This window comes from Sturnira hondurensis, unplaced genomic scaffold (genome assembly GCF_014824575.4).
Source record: "Sturnira hondurensis isolate 20B ecotype Veracruz unplaced genomic scaffold, ASM1482457v3 Scaffold0002840, whole genome shotgun sequence".
In the NCBI taxonomy this organism is placed as follows: domain Eukaryota; kingdom Metazoa; phylum Chordata; class Mammalia; order Chiroptera; family Phyllostomidae; genus Sturnira; species Sturnira hondurensis.
Window position 1 is genome coordinate 27,660,603 of NW_028075471.1, and position 21,505 is coordinate 27,682,107.

The 21,505-nt window shown below is 45.3% G+C and overlaps 1 protein-coding gene across 1 annotated transcript in view; it reads left to right on the forward strand.

The window, feature by feature from the left end:
• The window catches only part of DPY19L1 (dpy-19 like C-mannosyltransferase 1), a 68,457-nt gene that overhangs the window by 41,795 nt on the left and 5,157 nt on the right, over positions 1-21,505 (forward strand). The window contains exons 11-21 of the mRNA XM_037041157.1: positions 2,773-2,859; positions 4,961-5,020; positions 5,580-5,660; positions 6,726-6,827; positions 10,887-10,958; positions 12,879-12,928; positions 15,680-15,704; positions 16,574-16,693; positions 18,114-18,288; positions 18,930-19,029; positions 20,358-20,483. Of these exons, the coding sequence (XP_036897052.1) occupies positions 2,773-2,859; positions 4,961-5,020; positions 5,580-5,660; positions 6,726-6,827; positions 10,887-10,958; positions 12,879-12,928; positions 15,680-15,704; positions 16,574-16,693; positions 18,114-18,288; positions 18,930-19,029; positions 20,358-20,483 (998 nt within the window). The remainder of the gene's footprint in view (positions 1-2,772; positions 2,860-4,960; positions 5,021-5,579; positions 5,661-6,725; positions 6,828-10,886; positions 10,959-12,878; positions 12,929-15,679; positions 15,705-16,573; positions 16,694-18,113; positions 18,289-18,929; positions 19,030-20,357; positions 20,484-21,505) is intronic.

Consider the following 21,505-nt stretch of genomic DNA (forward strand, 5'->3'; position numbering starts at 1 on the left):
TTCTTGTACTCACAACTGTAAACCTACTTTTGTCCCACCCTGTTTTTTTATTGCTAAATATTAATATTGCTTTTAAGGTTTGTAAAAATGGTATAGTTTTAAGAGACTTACATTTTTACTCAGGTTTCTGAGATTTCTGTGTTAATGGAGTTTACACATTGTCTTTGCTTTACATTTTTCATTGTGTAGCTAAAACACTGTTTATCCATTTTCTTACTGAAAGACACTTAGGCACTTCTGTTTTTTCGTTCATGAGTAGAGCTGCGCATTTTTACGTGTGCTGTCTGGGGTGTGTATGTTCAGTTTCTGTAGGGCACTTACACGGCAGTCGAATTTCTGGGTGGTAAATTATATATGTGCTCAACTTTGTAACTTAATGCTGCACTGTTTTTCAAAAGTGATTAGACTACTTCAGACAGTACTGTAGAACAGTTCATGTTTTTCTGTGTCCTTCTCTGTTTTATCAATCTGATGAGTATAAAACATATGCTAATGGCTTTAATTTGTATTTCTGTCACTCTCAATAAAGCTGACCATCTTTTGGTGTGTTTATGGGTCCCTTTTGGTGTGTTTATGTTTCCCTTTTTGTAACATTACTGTTCATACCTTTTACCAGGTATTCTCTTGTGTCTAAGAGAGGGGGCATCTGTTTTATTCACTGCAGGGTAATCCACTGTTTTCATTACTTGTACTGATGCTTGAGTTGTGCCCTATTGGGCCGATTCCCTGCTGTCTTCTTTGTCCTTTTAACTCACCTTCATCGTGCTCTGAGCACTTTTTAAAAGAAGTGTATAGAGGCTAAACTTCACCAAGTGCTTTCCTGTATCTTTCTAGGTGATCTCATGTGTTTTTCCCTGATTAATATGTTGCAGTGATGGATTATATTGATAGACTTTCTACATTAAGAATCCTCACTTTTCTCCTAAACACAACTTTTATACAGTGCTGGATTCACCTGGCTGTTATTTTGTCAGGATTTTAAAATACCTATTCCTAAATGGGATTGGACAGTAAATTCTTTTTGACACTTGGCTTATTTTCTCCCAGACTGTTTAATACAGTGTTTTAACATCACAGTAAAACCTCAGTGCATTTAGATTCTGTCACACAATCACCTGGGCAGCTGGGGATGAGGACTCGGACCAGAGTTACAGAAGCACTCATGTTCCACAGGTTCGCCTCGTAGTGCAGCCTCTCTAGGGTTAGTGATTCATGCTTGATGGTGTGACTTAGCAAATATGGAGCATCTTCTTCCATCGTCCCTTCACGAACTCCTGGATTACATACAGGGGAAAAAGAAATTATCTCCAAATAGGAGATAATGTTTTTTATTGTGGAAAAACATAACATAAAATTTACCATCTTAATCCTTTTAAGTATACATATCTATGATATTAAGTGCACCCAGACTCCAGAACACTTAGCCTTGCAAACTTGAAACTCTGTAGCCATTAAACAATTCCCTATTTCCCTTCCTCCCCCCAACACCTAGAAACCACCCCTGCATTCTACTTTCTATGTCTGTGATCCTGACTGCTCTAGGTACTTCCTGTAAGTGAAACCATGCAGCATCTGTCTTCTCCTGAGTGATGTTTTTCACTCAGCCTAATGTTCTCGGGTCCATTCGTGTTGTTGCAAATGGCAGGATTTCCTTCCTTTTTATGGCTGAATAGTATCACACGTATTCACATATGTATTCGTATGTCAATATATACTCATATATACAGGAGTGGGCAAAAGTAGGTTTACAACTGTAGTACAAATAAAGAATACAATGTATAATAATATAAGAATAAACTGTGTTTCATGTACTCAACTGTAAACCTACTTTGCCTCCCCTATATATTCCTATATGTGTGCATGTATATACCACATTTTCAATATCCATGGGTGTAAAAATATTTATGTTTGCTTGATAATGACTTAATGTTCTGTAAAGAGAGCTTTTAAGGGAAATAACCAAAACTCAATAAAAAAATGGGCAGTAGGATGAGACAGTTCACACACACACACACACACACACGCTCACAACACAGTAACAACAACAGGAACAGCAAATAGAAGAAAAGATGCTGTGTCTCGTTATTAAAAGAAAAGTAAAACAACGAGGCAACATTTTTCTTTTATGATATCAGCAGATATTTAAAAGAATAATAATTACGCAGGAACGTGCATTCACAGGAACTGCCGTGCCCTGTTGGTGTGAGAATAAATTGATATGGTATTTTGAGTGGCCATTTGTTTTTTCAGATTTTAAAATGCGTGCCTTTAATCCATCAATTTCACTGCTAGTAATTTATCCCTCAACTGTATTGACATGTATGTAAACTGTGCACAGAAGGAATGTGTATCATAACAAGGCTTGTATAGAAAAATATGAAATAACAACAGAGCAATACCGGGGAGAAGAATGTGTGCAGTAGTCAGAGGACTGGTTACGTTTATTCAACCGAACGAATGAGATGGGTCTGGATTGCTAGGGGAGTTCTCCGAAAGAATTAAGAGTAAAAGCAGGAAATAGCATAGCTTATGGGTTAAGTTTCCATTTGTATTTTTTTTAAATATAAACTCGACTTTGTACGTGTAAAGGTCTGGAAGGATATACAGAAAGTGTTGGTATTGGTGATCTCTCGGGTGTTGAAGTGTGGGGAAGGATTTGGTCTATTTTTTTTATATGTTCCCTTTTGAACAGTTTGAATTTTGTTTATCATGGGCATGTGCAACTTTTTTTGTTTTATGTGCATTAATTATATTTTTCTTGGATTTTTCCAGATTTCTCTTGCACTTTGTTTTGTTTTGATGTTTGGAAACTCAATGTTATTAACTTCTTATTATGCTTCCTCTTTGGTGATTATTTGGGTAAGTGTTTTCTAAGTACATGGCTGTTTTTGAAATTAATGGTTTATCAGTTTCGTCATCACTGGCTTGGGATTTGTGAGGGGTTTTCTATCTCAGGGTTTTGCTGCATGCATCTACCTGCCACCCAGCATTCGAGTACTCACTTCCAGAACAGCGAGGAAGCACAGCAGAGGACACGTTGGAAAGCATAGCTCCTTGCCTCACTGTCTATGTTGTCCTGTCTCCTTCCTCATCGTTTCTGCCACCTAATTTAGGTCCCAGCGTTAATTTTAGAGAAGTTTCTATGCTTGCTTCTTTTTCCTTTTGTCCTCTCCTCTTTTCAGTTTTTGTCCGATTCCTGCTCCCTCTCTGATCCCCTTTCCTCCCTTGCGTCATCTCCTAGCAGTCTCTCCTCCTCCTCGTGCCCCTGGACCAGAGGCCTGAGACCTTGGTTTGGGGGGTCTTTTCTAGTGTATTTGTGTGAGATATTCAGATAGTTTAAGTCAGGTGGTGATTCAGCTGCAGTTTGCTAAGTCACTGCTGGCTGAGGTGATCAGGAGCCCATGGCGTGGAATTAGAGCAAACCGGGAAGGCCACCTAACCCCTTTGCGACTTTGGTGGGGTGACTTTCTAAACTGCACATTTTCCTGCATTTAAAGACTTCCCGAAGGAGCTATGCCTTTTTTTTTTTTAAATCAACAGGCTTCAGCATTACAGTATTTTGCAACCCTGAGAACAAAGAAATTATTCCTATACTTAGTAGAGGCTGGTTTCTGGAAGACAAAAGCCTGTTGTACTGTCTTAATGGAAATGCATTCTGTTACCTGACTAGTCATTTAAGCTACTCCAGTCACTTTGGCTTTCTGGATTGCTAAAGCCCATTAGCGAGTTTCGAACCTCCTATTTCCTTGTCTCATTTTACAAGTAACATTTGTCTTAGATCTCGTCTCTCAAAGATAGGCCTCTTTTCAGTCTATAGCACCACCCTCTTCAGGTTGTGCCATGCAAGTGTATTTTGTCACAAAAGTTGGCGACTAGCATGTGGCAATGCTGTGTTTTCAACAATGACAAAAAAACTCATGAAGTGAGTTGCTGGGTTTTGAGAAGATGATAGTTTTTACAGTTGGTGGATGATGTTTGTAATTAGGAAACGTGGAAATGTGTTCAGTTCTTTATTCTATATGTGTACATGGGTGAGGCCTGCTGTTACTCAGGTTCAAGTACCCGACCCTTGGGACTTGTGTGTTCCAGGGAAGCCATTGAGTGTGGAAGATCACACATCAGTAAAAGCTAATCTAAGTACATTTTCCAGGAAATTTGTCTTTGTTGAGTTGAGCACCTACAGGTGTCAGGTGTGTCAGATTTCCTACTAAGTGCTTCACACTGAGGTGTGTCACAGGGGTGAGTTATGTGTATTTATGTATGTTTCACATAGTTTGTTGTATAAATATAAACAGTGTTAACAGTTACAGAATATAGCATGTTTTTGCATATAAAACCATCAACAAACATTTGCCTATTTTTATTGAGAGTTATCACTTTGAGACATTAATTTTAACACATCTGTGTTCACACATATTCAGAAACTTCTGAAAAGATTTCATTTGGGTTCATGTATTTACATTTTGATCTCTGACTGTGTTTAGCCAAGTTTGAAGTAGATTTAGATACCAGAATGTATTATATTTGAGAATTTATTATGTACTTGGAAAGACATGAGATTTGATAATGAAGTATTTAGTTGATCCATTAAAAACTTATTTGTACTTTATCCTAAGAGTTAATAATATTTAACTTAAGAAGAATCTTGTTACTGTAAGATCTGTCTAAAATTCTGAATTCATTTTATACTCCTTAATTCTTAGATAAATCAGAGACACAAAAGTCACTCATAAAAATTAAAATGTGGTTCTGTTTTCAGCTAAACGAAGTCACTAACTCACCTAATCCACTTTGGTTAAAATAGGGCTCATTCTTGAAGTTAGTGAGCTAGTGGTGATTCTGTGTGGAATGTCGACAGCGTGATGAATTTTAAATTCTTGAGAGTTTTACTATTTAGAAGTACTGTATGGCACTTAAATTATAAGTGTTAACTGTGTGCTCTTTTATTTTCTCCATGCAGGGTGTACTGGCAATGAAACCACATTTCCTGAAAATAAATGTATCTGAACTTAGTTTATGGGTAAGAATCAATCTATTTGAGTGCATACGTTCTTCTTCTGTAAAATGTGGCGTTGGTTTTATGTTTCACTTTTAAGGAAACAGTCTATGCAGTGCAGGGGATCTAACAGGTTTATGACATATTAGAGCCCAATTTTAATGTAGAGCCCAAATTGTTCTTTTCACGATGCAAGTTAAGATGAATATTTGACAGGTAAAGAATTTCAGTTTTATTTATCATCCATGCTGTTGCTAAGCAGTCGTACGTGTGTAAGAAGATGTTGGTGGAAGGGACTTGAACCGCAGCTGCTGTGCAAGTCTTCCATGAAGTGTGTGAATTTTTATAATAAGATGGTGCATTTATAATTTTCACTTTAGTGATAGCTCTTTGATTTTTGGAGTAACATTAATTTAAGGTGTAGTCTTTTTTTTTCTTTTTTCTTTTTTTAGGATTTTCTCTTGCACATGGAGATTCTTATTTGACATGTGACTAAAGCATTTGTTTCCTTCCCAGACTGTGTAGGTGACATGGCTGCAGGAAGCACCCATTTATTTTGTTTTATTATATTTTTCTTTTGCAGGTTATCCAAGGATGTTTTTGGTTATTTGGAACTGTCATTCTCAAGTATTTGACATCTAAACTCTTTGGCATTGCAGATGATGTGAGTACTTTTTGCTTAGACTTGAAAGACTTGAAAAGAATCAAACAAGCTACAAAATTACTTGTGATATTAAAATACCACTATTTAAGCCAAATTCCAAGATGAAGTCTATCTGTTTTTTTATCTATGTTTCCATTTTACTTGCTTTTAGACTTTTTTCTCCTTTTCATTGGGCAGATAGTTTTCTTATGCTGTTTTAGGTGCTGTTTGTCCTCCTTGTTGATTCCTTAGACTTATCAGCACCCATTTTTTCCTCCAGCAGAAGTGTCCCTAGCACCCCTCAGTCCCCACCCTCACCCGGGTCCCCCCTGGTCCCTGGTCCCCCTACCCCACCCCCATCATCCTGATGCTATCTGGGATTCTAGTTATGGTTTGTTTTAGATGTAATTCTGCCCCACCCCTGGCCTGTCTCTGGTTCTTGCTTTTTAAGACAATAATGAATTGAAAGTTTAGCAAATGTCTCATTTGTTCAGTGAAAATAATCTGCGTTCCTCACGTGGCTTTCTGTGGGGAGCAGATGACCGACATGAGTGAGAGCACCTGGTGCCACGTGAGGGTGACGCAGGATTCGGCCGGCGGTGGAGAGTACATACTTTCCCCAGGCCTGCGCAGTTGCTGCCTCTTGCAAAGAGTCTTCCATCCCCTTTCCAGAAATCTGAATGAATATCTCCTTTTCTTTGCTCAGTCAAACTTGGTTCTTTTATGACTGATGGAGGGGCCTGTGCCACCAGGCCCACCTGCGCTGGTAGGCTCCAGCGGAGGAGGCACTGTGTAGTGTGTGGCACCAGGGTGAGCATGCTGAGCAGGGACAAAACAAGGACAAGAGACTTTGGCTCGTTGGCGATCCACCTCAGAAGCAGGGTGGTGCTGGCACTCTCGTCTGTCAGCAGAAGAGAGAGCTGTGCAGCCAGAGGGTACAGTGCCCTCTTGCTTTACGGAAGCTCACTGGGGGGAACCGGGAGCTCTATAATGTAGTGAGAACTATTTGGGGGTACTGGTAAGATCAAAATGAATTACTATAATCTATGGCATAATCTAATGGTACCTCGTTTTATTCCTTACTAGGCTCATATTGGCAATTTATTAACGTCAAAATTCTTCAGTTACAAGGATTTTGATACTTTATTGTATACTTGTGCAGCAGAGTTCGACTTCATGGAAAAGGAGGTAAGATATGATTTCTGTTTTTCCCTTAGGTTTTGGTTCATTTATTCTTCAGAAAGGGTGTTCCCGTTGTTTCAGACCCTGTCCTCTGTGCTGTCACCTAAATTTGAAGGAGGAGACGAATCTGGTGGCTTAGAGGAAACTCTTCCTATTTCCGTTAGTGCTGCCCCCTAATCTGTATGGTCCTTCCTCACTTGAATAATGTAGAAGCATGCATTCAGACCCACGGGTTTTTGGACAAGTAAACACAGGCATTTCAAGTTGCCTCTCTGTAGGCACAGCGTTAATTCAGTGACGTGAAGGCTCTTACATCCCCGCTCACTTTACAGTGCTTTGTCTGAATGGTCTCGTTGCTTTGAAATAAGGTTGAGTCCAAGTTTCACATTCCAACAGCATTTTTCTTCTAAAACTGCATTCCGATGTTTAGAAGGAAGCGTGTTCAGAGTAGCTCAGTGTGTTAGGAGACAAGCCTGCGGTACCACTTAGTGTTCTCAAGCTAGGACCCCCATTCTTCGTGCCTTAGCTCCGAGTTTCTAGTGGTATGCCACCGGCAGGTGGGGTGAGCGCGGATCGAAGTACCAGGGAAAGTACTTGGCTATTTTAATATTTTATAGAAAATGTGATGTCACACTTCTCTATGCATTGGTTTGGTTCAACAACAGGACATGTGGGTCTTTTTACCCCACCTCTGTGGCCTCGTGCACTGTGATATTTTATTATCTGTGAGACACTGTTCTCCCAAATCGTGTGCTATGTGTTAAACTGGCCAACAGTCTTCTGTTGCCAGTCCAGTTTCTCCCCCGACCCCTGCTGGGTCAGCCCAAGTCCCAAGTCGCAGAGCAGTGGACAATAGTGTGCCACACTGCCAACCCTGCCTTGGCCAGATGTCCGAGCTGGGCATGCCCTGCAGGTGTGCTTGGCTCCTTGGCCTTCATCCCCCGTGTTCTGGTATGCGGGTTCGACCCACACTGGCCGATGAAGGGTACAGATGGTGGTGCGGACCTGCTGGAAGACAGGAAGGAAGAGGATCTTGCAAGACATCAAAGTGCACATTAATAGGCGGTCAGGACACCTTCGAGAAAGTGGTAGAGGAAGCAGAGGGTAAACACTGGCAGAGAATTGGGACCCAGAAGTCCCTTAACATTAATGAAGATGCACCTGCACTGCAGCCTGCAAGTGTGCACCTGCCGCTGCGAGAGAGAAGAAACGGTCACTGGGTCATAGCATGACTTCAGTCGCTGGGGAGAAAATGGCAGCACTCTTTCCAGCCTGCCATTCCGCCTGCCGATGGGGCCCGTCCCAGGGACGGCCGGTCAGAGTGCATCCAAAGTGGTGTGCCCGCCCACGCGGTGGGGCAGGAGCGGTTTACACGACCGAGTTCTGATCGGAAGGACACTGAAGATGTACATAGAGTGAGCAGAATGGTACGGTCTTAGTTACTCACGCTAGAGTGCGAGAGCAAAATGTTCTGGGGAGGAGATAAGCATTCACGTTTTCTGTCATTTGCATCTCCTAACTTTTCTACAATAATCATACATTACTATAGTATGCTGTGAAAAGAAAGGAAACTCAGTAAGGGGATCTTTCCCTTTTAGATAAGAGAGTGGGTAGCAACAATATTGAAAGTACAGGTTAACCAAGAGAGGGCCATTTTTATGGTCAGAAACCGACAGTGCTGGACAGGCCCCTGGGGACACACTTACCTGCGTTTGTGATTTGTACTTAACAAGAGAGGAAGAGCGCACACGAGCACTGGGTCAAGGGCATCTTATGTCATGAGTGTCGTATTGGGGGCGGGGAGTCGGTTTGAAGCTTTGCATCCCGTTATACACCAAACCTCACTTCAGTTCACTCATGTGTTAAAAATAATAGAGCCTGAAAAGGAAGTTTGAGAGACATTTCAGTGAGTGTTAACTTCATTTCTTAACAAGCACAATGACCATGTGTGCATGTAACTTAAGACACATGTACATTAAATATTGCAAAAGTCAAAAAGCAGTTGACTGACTGGGATGATTCTTGCCATAAGTATAACAAATGAAGCTAGAGATAATTGTAATTAGTGTAGGAGCTTGCTTAAATCAATTAAAAAGTACCCAGCACTCACCTCCCCCCGCCCACCAAAGACACGTGCTCACACCCTCACACGTACACAGGACTAGCAGGACACAGACAAACTGCCCAGTGGGGAGGAGGTGTTGGCAGCTGATTCAAGTGTGAAGTTGTCTTTGTTTTTTCTGCATCTTCTAGTTTTTACAGTGAGTGTATCTAACCCATTGAGTATGCTTAGGACAAAATCAAGAGCTGCAGAGGAATATTGAAACGAAAGACCTGGTGACTGGAGCAGAACACAACAACCCATATACACCCCCTTCTCTGTGAGCCGGGTCTCCTTTGCGTTTGTTCTGTGCGTGCACTCTCTTGGTGTACCTTCAGATATTGAGCAAATTCTATAATTCTGTTTCATGTGAATACCTTTGTATATTAACCTTAGTCCCTTCTGATGGTTTCCTCCTGAGGGTTGCACTGAACTTAGACACTTCCTGCCTCTCCCCTGCTTCTCAGCCTTTTCTCATTTTCTGTAATGCTGTGCTCGGTGAGATGACTTTGCTTTCTGTATACTCTTCCCGCTTACCGCACTGTCGAGTCCTGTCGTGTCTTCATCGTGAGGACGTGTCCATGTGCGCACCATTCTGTCCCCTCTCTTTCCCACTGTTGCTGCAGCTGGGTCCCCACGACGCCCCTCCTGCCTTACCCTGGGTTCTTCGGGAAGGGCTCCTGGAAGCAAAAATCCCGAGTGTTTACATGTTCAAAGAATTTTTATCAGTGTTTTCTAAGTGGTGGCTGGTTGGCTAGATACAAGTCTTCGATCAGTATCTTGTTTTAAGTTTCTTAAATAAGTTACTCCACTGTCTTCAGGTCAGAAGTATTTCTGTCAAAGTCTGGTGTTAATCTGATTTTCCTTGAAAGAGAAATACTTTAAAATATCTTCTAAGCTTTTGGAATATAACATTAAAATTTTTGAACACTTTGTTAAATGCTTCTGACACAGTTATGATACATGACCTTTTTAAGGTCAACACACCTGTTTACAACTTTTGTTACATTTGTTCGTTATTAGAAAATACCTGATTTTTAAAATTTAAGATAGTAAGTATTGTGCAAATGTTTATAAAGGTAAATAGTAAGATGAGAACATTTAAATTCTCTTAATAGGACTTCTAACTCATGAAGTATGCATTTTTGTGTAATAAATTACCAAAATTGCTCATCTAATACAGAATAATAAATAAGAGAAATTGGACTACTGAGAGGGAAAATCGGAAAATGCTACTTACTCTGTATTTTGTAGAATTAAAATGTACCAGTATTCTAATACAATTGAAACTAGATTTCTCTTTATAAACACATTAGGGAAAGTGTGTATTATTCGACTCAATAATATAGAATTGTTTTGCGAGGGAAAGTGGTGGCAAGCAAATCAACGGCAATTGGGAGATTTCCAGTTTCCGTGGTTTAAGACCCTGACCTCCGGTCGCTACGAGATGTGTAGGATCTCCATGTGCAGGGCTCTGCTGCCTGAGGTTTTGGTGCAGCAGGGTTTTGTTTTGATCTCTTCCTGAAGAGAACGCCAGAGTGTCCTTCTTCCTGCAGACACCGGTCACTGCGTGTGTGTTGAGGGGTCGTGGCTGAGACGTTCGGCCCCCACAGGCTGTGCGGGGGAAGCTCGGGCCGTTCGAGGGTCAGGAGGGAGCCTGCTGCCCGTAGCGAGTAGTGAGTGGAGCCCCTGGTAGGAAAGCGGTTGCCAGGAGGCAAACAGTAATCTCTGCTGGCATTTCACACCAACACGTGTGTGGGGACTGTATCTGTTAGTGTTTTCAGCTCCACTTTCTGGGGACATTTGTTTCTATAGACGTGCACTTCCGTTTTTCTCATGGGAGCCTGTGGTCGGGTTGGACCTCGCTGAGGGAACCCTCGTGCTGCGATCCTCTTGGTTCATTACTCGGGGTGAAGTTCTGCCTGTTCAGAGTGACACTCCTCTAACAAAGGTCTGCGTTTCAGACTCCCCTGAGGTACACGAAGACTTTGCTGCTTCCAGTCGTTCTCGTCGTGTTTATCACGATCTTCAGAAAGGTATGCGCCTCACGCGAGAGCTTTTCCCTGTGACAAAATGTTTTCCCTGTGACAAAATGTCTGCATGGTGGTCAGCGTGCTGGGCTCCGGTTCACCCGACAACACTCTGTGTGGATGTACGGAAACCTGGTCTGTGTTTTCCTCCCGATGGCCTTTGGCGAACATGTACAAGCCTTACAAATGCTCTGCTGTCTGCCAGCGTGGCCCAGCCGTGGGGAGGGGGGTGGCTCGTGTGCTGATGTGACGGTCCTGCGTTTGAGGGACAGGGTCCGAGAGGCCCTATGGGCCCAGATGCTTCTGCGAGTTATCACCGGTTTGCTTTTACCTTTCCGGTACTGTCCTCTGACCTCCTTAATGTGGGCCTTTCTGAGTCGTGTGTGTGGTGGTCACTAACGCCTGGGTCCAGTGTATTACCAATCAAAGTGGACAAGTGGGATGTTACCATGTGTTGTGAACTCGGTAAAACGCTTAGACTGCCGGCCTGGCTTTGATCGTGAAACCCGAAGCCCAGACGGTAGCCCGGGCAGGGAAGTTGCCGTCTTTCCCGAAGAGCGGGTGTGATGGTCTCTCTTTTTCCTTTGAAGAACTGGTGAGCTTAACTGTAGGTGGTTTAACAGAATGAATTGGGATTGATCTGTAATAGAAGCATAGATAATAGACCCTGGAAGTTTTCTGATTTGTAGCTAGGGATTTCTGTTTCCACACAGTGCCGTACACGCGTAGAATGTTCGCTGCTGTAGTTGTCGTTCACGTTACGTATTTGTGCTTCCCCAAAGCCCTCTCCACGTGCTGCTTCCGTTGGTTACTCGGCAGCCCTGTGAGGGGCAGGGACACTATGATCCCCGGGCCGAGATGCAGAATGGGAAGATGGGGGGTGGTTGGTGGCCTCACAGCGAGGCCACTGACACGCAGGGGGAGAGGGAGAGTCGGGCTGCACTCCCTCCTCCCTCACGGACGTGCAGCCGCCAGCCGTGGGGTCTCACAGCCCCTCTCACCCTCCGGGGTTAGGGTTCGTCAGCTTCTGCGGTGCGCCGGGCGTGCTGCTTCCTCTGCACTTGGGCATGCTTTCTGGGTCTGCCCCCAGAAAGAGATGAGAAAATACTGCATGCTGGCGATCCAGGTGCATTAAAAGGCAGCCGTCTGGGTGGCTAAGTGACGGAAACGTTTAGGTCGAGTTAAAGAGGTGGGGTGTCTCACCGAAGGAGAAAGATTCAAATGGAAAGAGGATCATTGTTTCCACACAGTTAGAAGCTTGCCACTTAGGAATGAGGCTACTTTCGTTTTGGCTCCCGAGAACTATCATGGCCAGTTCCTGGCGGTAGGGCCTTTGACCAGAGTCAATCCGGCCTGATCCAGAAGGTGTCACAGGTTTAGGCAGTGGCTGGGGACTTCTTCCAGGAGCTGGACTCACACCTGTCAGCAGGTGGAGGACAAAGTACCGGGGAGGGGCTTTCGGATCAGATGGCTTCCCGGGCACTGCTAAGCAGGAGAACTCAGTGGCCCGTCCATTATGCTGTCTGTGAGCCAGTCTGCCAGTCCTGTGGGGCTGCGACTAAGGGGAGGCGTGGCCCACGCCCCGGGTGGTGGGAATCACCCAGTGTGAATCAGGAGCCAGAGGTTGGGTTCGGAGACCCAGCAGTGCTTCGCCACCCTCGTGGGGGTCATTTACTCCATCTGAGCCTGTCACTCACTGACAAAGTCAGGACAGTAAATGCGCCCGAACAGGGTTGTTGGGTGTTAGGTTTGCTTGAGTTCTGTTCACATGGAAGATTCTGTTGTTGTAGTTACTACTGTCTGATCTATCTCTTGTCTCCATACTTATATTTAAGTAAAAGCTTGCAAGTTTAAAAGACACTTTAATTAAAATTTTGCTTTTCCCCAAACAGCTATTCTAAAGTGTTTTAAAAAATCTATTTGCAGATTATTAGTGACATGTGGGGTGTCTTAACTAAACAGCAGACACATATAAGGTAAGTGTGCGTCATGTTAATCGTTTTGTTACCCCCGCCATCTGTGATAAAGTAGACGTTCAGAGTGTGTTCGGTGCACAGTGACGCGCTGTCCACACAACCTTTGCTGATTGATGTTTTTGACTGTCGTCATCCCTGTCTATGCTGCTCTCATTTCCTCCCTGCGCTGAGCTCGGCACATCCCCTACTCACGCTGCAGGCCCTGGGCAGCTGCGTCCACCACAGCCCCGCACACACCCCTCCTGCCCCTGAAGGACGCGGCGCTGGGCCTCAGCTCTACAGGGAGAGTGAAGGGCTCTGGTGGCGGATTCGGGACTCGTGGGCCGCCTGCTAGGGGACGTGTGGGGCCTGTAAAACGGGACCCACGGCTTGCTTTTTGTGCAAAGTAAATTCTAGATGGAGCGCAGATTTAAATACAGGAAAAAAGGAAACTTCAAAATTCACTGAGATTATTTTTATAATATTAGGGTTAGAGAGGCCTTGTTAAGTATGACAGAAAAACCTGTTAGCTAGAAGAAAAGATGACAAGGTTGACTGGATACATACTTTGGTTTGGTAAGACACTGTAAATATTGTTCAAAGAAAAATACAAATTGGGGAAAATATTTGCATTCTATGACAGCAGGCTAAGGACCATCACATACAAAGAGTTTCTATTAATAAGAAAAACACTGAAAACCTGTTAGGAAAATGAGGGAAGGATGTAAACAGCAGCTGAGTGGAAACTAAATTCTCCTTTCCCCTTCGCACTGCGCTGCTGCCCCGCCGCTTGCTCTGTGCTCCGGGCCCAAACACAGCGTGGAGTTTCCTGTCTCCGTGGTTCCACGGAGGTCGTGCCCCAGCCCAGGGCCGCGTCCAGGGCCCCACAGACTGGCTGTTTGCATGGCCAACTCCTCCAATCCTTGCCTGAATGTCCCCTCCTTCAGGAAGCCTTCCCCGACCGTCATCTCTGAGTGGATCCCTGTCCCTTTGGGGTGTGGGCCTTCCGCATGGGAGCTTTTCCACTGGGCGCCATGGATTCCTCATGTTCCCCGGAGTGCACTTTCGATAAAGTAGGAAGATCGGTGTGTTCCCTTGTGCATAGGGAGGCATTGGAAGGATGAAACCGGTAACAAGGAAGAGTGTGGGGTTGGAGGGTGGGGGAAAGGAAGTTTCAATTCTGCTTCCAGGCTTTTGCCAGACTTCGTGGGGTCTAGAGAATGTTCAGTATATGTGTCTGTGTTTTCTTTTATAACTTGAATACACACAGCCTTATATATTGTTCACTCACTACCAACTTCTTCCAACCAGCAGAGTAGATCGTTGCATGTGCCCCAGAGACTGTTCTCGGTGTCATTTAGAGGCAGTGTACTGGGCCTCTGGGGGCCAGGGAAAAGACCTGACTCTGGACGTAGTGCCGGACTGCCCCTGCGCTGGGGCTGAAGCTGTTCCTGAAGAGCCGGGCAGGTGTGCACATACTGAGGCGTTATGCGGAGTTATAGCCGTGATCTGCAGCTCAGGGAGGAAGGCTGAACTGTTCGCAGAAACAGCTCCCTTCAGCAGTCGGTGACTCAGCTGTGGAAGCAACTGGAAACCACCATGGAGCTGAACGGGGCTTCACCACAGGGAGGGCCAGAGCTTTCTCGACTGGAGACTGGCACTCTGACATTTCCTTTTGCCTGCGTGCCAGAGTCATGCGCCATGTAAAAAGGGAAGGGTGCAGTGACAGAGACAGTTTCACGGCCGGATGCGGGGTCCAGGACCCTTTTTGTTTGCTCCTCCTCCCCGTCGAGGTCTGTGTGGGGGCGGGGGACCCCCTTCCTCCGTTCCTGCTGTGTGCCCAGTGCCACTGGTGCACTGTGGGCCTGAGTCCGGGTGGGTTGGCACCCTGGGCTCCCGAAGGGTGCACCTCAGTGGGGAGAGTCAGATTACGGTGAAGGAAACCAGTGAAAATGTTGTTCTCTGCTAGGAGGCAAACCGGGTAGATGAAGTAGAAGGGATCGAGGAGGGGGCGCTGATCGTGGGAGTCGGGGCCCCCCTAGGAGGCTGGAAGGAGCAGCATCAGCCTCGTGTGATGGCGCCTTGCTGCTCAGGAATGAGGTCACACAGGAGATTCAGGGATGAGAAGTGGGGACCGGCGCGGGAACACTGTTAGTGGCGTGGGAATCGGAGAGTTTGTGGGAGTTCCAGAAGAGCTGCTGGAGGGTCTTGCTATGGGGGTGCCTGCCTGGATTCCCATTTCCCATGGGCCGCCCACTGTGATGCGAACCTGCAGGGCCTGGTGGAGGGAGTTGGGGTGCGGCGGGGGGACCTCTGAGCACACATCCACTCAGGAACTCAGACTGTCCAGCAGAGCGAAAGAAGGAATTTTGAGGCTGTTCCTGTGTTCCAGAGATGCTGGTGAAAAAAAATCTCAGATGTGGTTTCCTGTTCATTAGGGGGCTGGGGGGCCTCTGGGGGTACTGGGAAGGCCTCGAAGTTCCTCTTCCAGCCCGCCCTGCCGGGAGGTCACCAGTGAAGTGGCTGACACGCCACAGCATGCAGCCAGATCTACAGGACATGCAGCATCATCGTGTTCCCCCCAATAAACTCTCAGAAAAATTGTAGCTCCAGTTTTGGTTTGTAGCTTTTGTAGTTATTTTGTTTTACATACATGTGCCCTGAGGGAATCCTACACAAGTTGTAAGACTTCATATTTGTAAAATGGAAGTGCAAATTATTGAAGTCAAGTGCCTTCACAGTTATTTAATAGTACTTCTTTTTCCATTTCAGGAAACACCAGTTTGATCATGGAGAGGTAAAGACTCTGTGTTACTAACATGTACCTCATTTTAGTGTTTGTGTATATTTGCACTTTTCTTTCTAGTTCTGGCCTCTGTGTTTGTTAGTGACTCACTAATCATCTCCCCAACTGGCCTGCGTGTGCTCATAGGAGGAGGTCACAGACATCTCTGTCCTACAGCCTCTGTGACCATCCTTGCAGCCCAGCAGGCTGTTGCTGGAGCCCCCAGGGAGGCCCGGGGGTGTCCTTTGTGTGACGGGAGACACTTCCCTCCTGCTCCCCATCCTGGAGATTCAGTGGGTTTTTTATGTTTTGTTTTTTTCTCTCTCTTTTTTAAATTGACATGTGATTGACATATCACATTGTGTTATATGTAATTTTGTGTATACACCACAGTGATTCAGACGTGTGTGCACTGCGAAATGATGAACACAGTTAATCCAATTATCATCTGTCATCATCCTCAGTTACACACGTTATTGTTCTTCCTTCTGATGAGGCCTCCTGAGGTCTGTGCTCTCAGCAGAAGTGTGGTGACTGTGGTGGACGGTGCTGTGCTGTGTATTTTAGCTGGGTTCCCATGGCTGCTCCACAGCGGGACTCTGGGGTCTGGAAGAAAGGTCACTTATTGTTCCTGAGTTCCCTCCACGCACCCAGGGGGTACAGAAATGGGGGATCCCTGACGGCAGGCGTGGTCCTGAGCAGGGCCACACGGAGGGACCTGCTAAAATGGAGACGCTGGAAAGTGGATTTCAAGACTTATTTTTGAAATTGAAGTGTTGTTACTAACACAAAGTGCCCTTTTCTGTATATTCACCATTTTAATGATACAGTCTTGAACTTCACAGACAATAGGCGTCAGAGTGGTCTCCCTTCTTTTTCAGCTGGTCTATCACGCCTTGCAGCTGGTGGCGTACACAGTGCTGGGCGTCCTCATCATGAGGCTGAAGCTCTTTCTGACGCCGCACATGTGTGTGATGGCGTCTCTGATCTGCTCGAGGCAGGTGAGGCGGTGGCTGCGTGGGCGTTGCGGCGCTGTGAGCACCGCAGCCTCATTACAGAGGGGCCCAGAAACGGTGCCGGATGCCCCAGGGTTCTTTAATGATTGCCATTGAAGTCCTTCCTGGGTCTGTGCTAATTATTCCTAAGCGATGTTTTTAAAAAGCCCACAGAAACTCCTGAGAGCTGATCATTTTCTATTCTTCTAACTTCTAAAATAGTCCCCGCCGAACAACAAACCATCAGTGTCGTGAATTCGCAAATGATTACTGCAGATGTTGATAGAAAGCTGAGCCTAATTGTAGAAATAATTTTTTGTTTTGACATTCATCTCACAAAGAATTCTAACAATCGAGTTCAAGTTTTGAGTACTTTCAAATTATATGGTCTTTCAGTATTAAGCTTTAATTCTTTTTCATCGAGCGTATGTGTGCTCAGTTTCAAGGCTTTACTTGAAAACTGAGCTGAAGCCAAGTGGCTACTTGCTGCTGACTTTCCCCAGATACCTGCCACTTGGCCCTGCAGTCACAGACTTCTGCTTCCACCGGATCACCTTTTCTTTCTTTTTTTTTTTAATATAATTTTTTAATTTAATTCTTGTTCAAGTACAGGGTTCTGTCTTATATTCCCAACCCTGCCCGTCCCCCACCTTTAGTTGTTGTCCATGTGTCCTTTATACTTGTTCATGTGTCACCTTTTCATCAGTCAAGGACACAAGGTGCCACAGCAGAATTAGCATTAGTTACTAAGCATCTAAACCACTCTCTGGGGATGGAGATAGAATGGTAGATGCAGAAGTCCAAAAGCAGAAGTTTCTGTATGTCCTCAGGCAGTAAGACAAAGCCTTGTTATTGAGAGGGGACTATTTGCATATGGAAGGTTCCCAGGCAGCTTGTGGTCAAGTTAGAGAGGCTGATAGAGGGTGAGGCCGCAGTGCCTGGCTCCTCCAGGCCCAGACAGGAAAGGAGCCTGGTTGGAATCTTGTCCCTTCAACCCCACTAGCAGTGTGACCGATGACCACAGATGCCCGGGCTGGCCTTGTGGTGCAGGGGGCCCACACTGAGAAGCACCCTGCACTTGCTTCCTGCTGTGTTGTTGCCGTTTTGATCTTTTTAACAGTCTCAAACAAGGGGCCCCACATTTTCATTTTGCAGTGAGCCTGGCCTTGCCTGGCTCTGGGAATAGAGAGCCAGTTGAGAGAAGAGCTCGACTTGAATGTGATTTAAATCGTGGCCTGCTTGTGGAAGGCTGGTGGTGGGGTCTCGTGGTTGGTAGGGTCGTGGTTTCTGGAACTTTTCCCTAGGGTCATTCAGGCTTACCTGGGACTCTAGCAGATGCTGGGTCGTCCTCTGGGAAGAGCTGTTGCTTATTGCATGCGTATTGCTCCCACTAACAATCACCAATGTGTCTCCGACTTGGTTTCAGCTATTTGGATGGCTCTTTTGCAAAGTGCATCCTGGTGCTGTTGTTTTTGCTCTGTTAGCAGCGATGTCAATACAAGGTTTGGCAAATCTACAAACCCAGTGGAATATTGTAGGGGAATTCAGCAATTTGCCACAAGAAGAGCTTATAGAGTGGATTAAATACAGCACTAAACCAGGTAAAAAAAGTGTTCTTTTTAGGAGTGTTTTTCTCAAGTTTTTCATACCACTGTTAAATCCTAAACCTCAGTAACTGCCAATAGTCTTATTCTTTCTAATCAATGCTGCTTCTGGAGTAACCAAAAAGAGAGAATAATGTCAGTCTTACTCTGGTTTGCAAAGGAAATGCTGTGCATAGTTTCTTCATAATTAATTTTGCTATTTTCCATAAATTCTAATTTTTTCAAAGTTTTACATGCCACAGTTTAAAATAATTTTAATGCTTATTTTCCTAATGAATTTTTACTCTTAGCCCTTCAAATTCCTTTTTGAAGAAAACTCATGGAATCTTTATTCACATTTAAGAAGGGAGATGTTGTCATTTGAGTATCCAATGTCATTTGAGTATCAAATGTCATTTGAGTATCAAATGACTGACTGTTAAGTCATCTACAGAATTTTTTGTGTCATAAAAATTTCTTAGTTTGATACTTTCCTAGAATCAGGAAAGATATCCAAGATGTTAAGAACACACACGCAATCTAAGTGGTGAGATGAGACTGTCTTCCAAAGAAACCGCTCCCCCGGGCTGGGCAGTTGCCTGCTGTGCCAGTCCTGGGCTGCCTCCCGGTCTCACTGAGACTTGCTTCCTGCTTCGCAGACGCAGTGTTTGCGGGGGCCATGCCCACCATGGCGAGTGTGAAACTCTCCGCACTTCGGCCTGTTGTGAATCACCCACATTATGAAGATGCAGGTTTGAGGTTAGTACAGAGTTCTCACGTTGTTCAGCAAATACCAAGAAGGGTTTAAAAAAGGAAATGGTGGTGAGCTGGGATTTGTGGAGCTGGGGGAGGAATGCTGAGATAAAATGCCAAGTCAGATCCAAAATTGCTACTGGGTGGGGGGTGGGGACAGCTACCGCCTTTGGGTCATCTGGTCTACCAGGCAGCCGAAGGTGTCCCAGCAGATCCGTCTTCAGTAGGTCAGCAAGGCCTCAAAGCGTGTGACTTCTTAGTCATCGTCATCCTCAGGTTCCCCCAGAGGTTCATTAGCCTGCCATTTCTATTAAGGTTTTCTCATGGGCCATTTTCCGTGAATCCTCAGGAGTCAGTTGAAATGCAGTCCCATTCAAAGAGGGTTTTATTCTGGTTTTCACCAGGATAATCTGTTAGAATGATGGGCTTGTTTTTTTGTTTAAACTGTTTTTCATAAACACATAAAGCATATTCTCTTTGAAATAGATTTTATTTTATTTTTTTTAACTTTTTTTTAAGATCTTATTTATTTATTTATCTTTAGAGGGGAAGGAGAGAGGGAGAGAAACATCAATGTATGGTTGCCTTTTGTGTGTCCCCTGCTGGGAGTTGGCCTGCAGGGAACTGGCCTGCAACCCAGGCGTGTGCCCTGACGGGGAATCGAACTGAGATCCTCTGGTTCACAGGCCCACACTCAATCCACTGAGCTACACCAGCCAGGGCCTTGAAATAGATTTTATTTTTATGTAGTTTCTAAGGTAGGTCAGATTATTAATTTTCTGAAAAGGTGAATCCTATTAATATGTTCTTTTGACTAACAGCGGGACATAACTATTTATAAGTAAAAAGTTTTTCAGTAAAACAATTCTGGCAAGGTAATTTCCAGAGCAATTATTTTGAGTGAATTTAGCTTTTAAAAAGCCCAGAATAACGTGGAGTGCCATCGAGTGCTGGTTGTTCTTGTTATGAAAGTTGGGGCCCTCGTGGCTTTTAAGATGTCCATGGTTGTGTTTGTGCAGCTCTTCCCTGTCCACACACACGGGGAACCTGGCTCTTATTTGTGACAGAGTGATCCATAAAGAATTTAGAACAAACGCAAGCAGACAGACAGGAGGCCTGAGTGTGGCAGCCCCTCCTCCCAGGACTTGGGGGCCACTTCTGCCCTTTCCTGCGGCCTCCCTCCCTGATGTCTGGAGGACTCCCCTCAAGTGTGTCCCAGCCACTGGAGTCTTCCACGGCGTCTGTCTCCTGCCCCCATTCAGAGCTGCCACCAAACGGGAGGATTGCAGCCTCTTAACCTCAATGGTCTTCTCTCCAATTATTTCCCTTTGAAGAGCCAGAACGAAAATCGTGTACTCAATGTACAGCCGGAAAGCAGCCGAGGAAGTGAAGCGGGAGCTGGTGAAGTTGCAGGTGAACTACTATATCCTGGAGGAGTCCTGGTGCGTGCGCAGGTCCAAGTGAGTAGTCTCCCGGCTCGTCGGCTTGTGGTCGTGGGTCTAGGTCGGCTGGGGAGTTGGGGGAGTGGTCTGTTCTCCATCGGCTGTGCCGCAAGGCTCCACATGCCAGGCATAGACCACGTTTAACAAAGCATGGTGGGAAAAAACTTGAAGGTGATTATTCGGCTTGGAGTTTTTTTCTTTTGTAGTCATTATAAACATCTCTTTATAATGACATGCATGTGTACCCTTTTCTTAAAGGTGTTATATAGGCACTGGTAGGTAATTTCCTGAATTAATCCCATTCACCTGTTTTTTAAATCTTTTACATTCAAGTTGAATGTGCTTTCAAAAGGCGTGGAGAGTCTCGTGGCAGCAGTGTAAGTGGGGTGCGGAGGGTCAGGCGTCCTTTGTCCCCCAGCCCTGCACCGCACCCCGTGGCGGACAGACGCAGCTACACTGAAGCCTCTCTCTTGCTGTTTACCTCTTACTTGGGTGGGGGAAATTTTTCGCAGACCTGTATGCTCTTGGGTTTACAGTTTTAAAAACATCTCTTTTCAGAGATGTTCAGTAGGCAGAGAGGAGCAGCCAGAGTTGGTGAGCGTTTCAAAGCCAGTGCAAGTCCCTCAGTTGACTGCTGTGGTGCACTGGGTGACAAGGTGACAGGCGGCTGTAGGAGCACCTACTCAGGGGGACACAGACACTCACAGTTTCACCAGAAGTCAAGGGTATTGAGAGGTTTTCTTAGGCTCCGACGAGAAAGAAATGCCAATCAGCCGTAAAGTAGGCAATAAAGAGCTTTATTGGGGTTTGTGCCCCCAGGCAAGGTTCCCCGGTCTGCAGGATGAGGCCAGGGAAGTCGAGCCCAAGCAGGGAATGTCGTGGGGTTTTATTTTCATTGGCTCCCTGTGGGAGCTGGGGATTGGTGCCCTCTGAACAAAGCAGCAATACAGCATTGGTGGTCTCTTCCTTGGACTCAGGTTACTGTGAGGATGTCCGTCTTGGCAAAGTCCAGCCGGAGCTTCCTCCTATCCCCACCCACC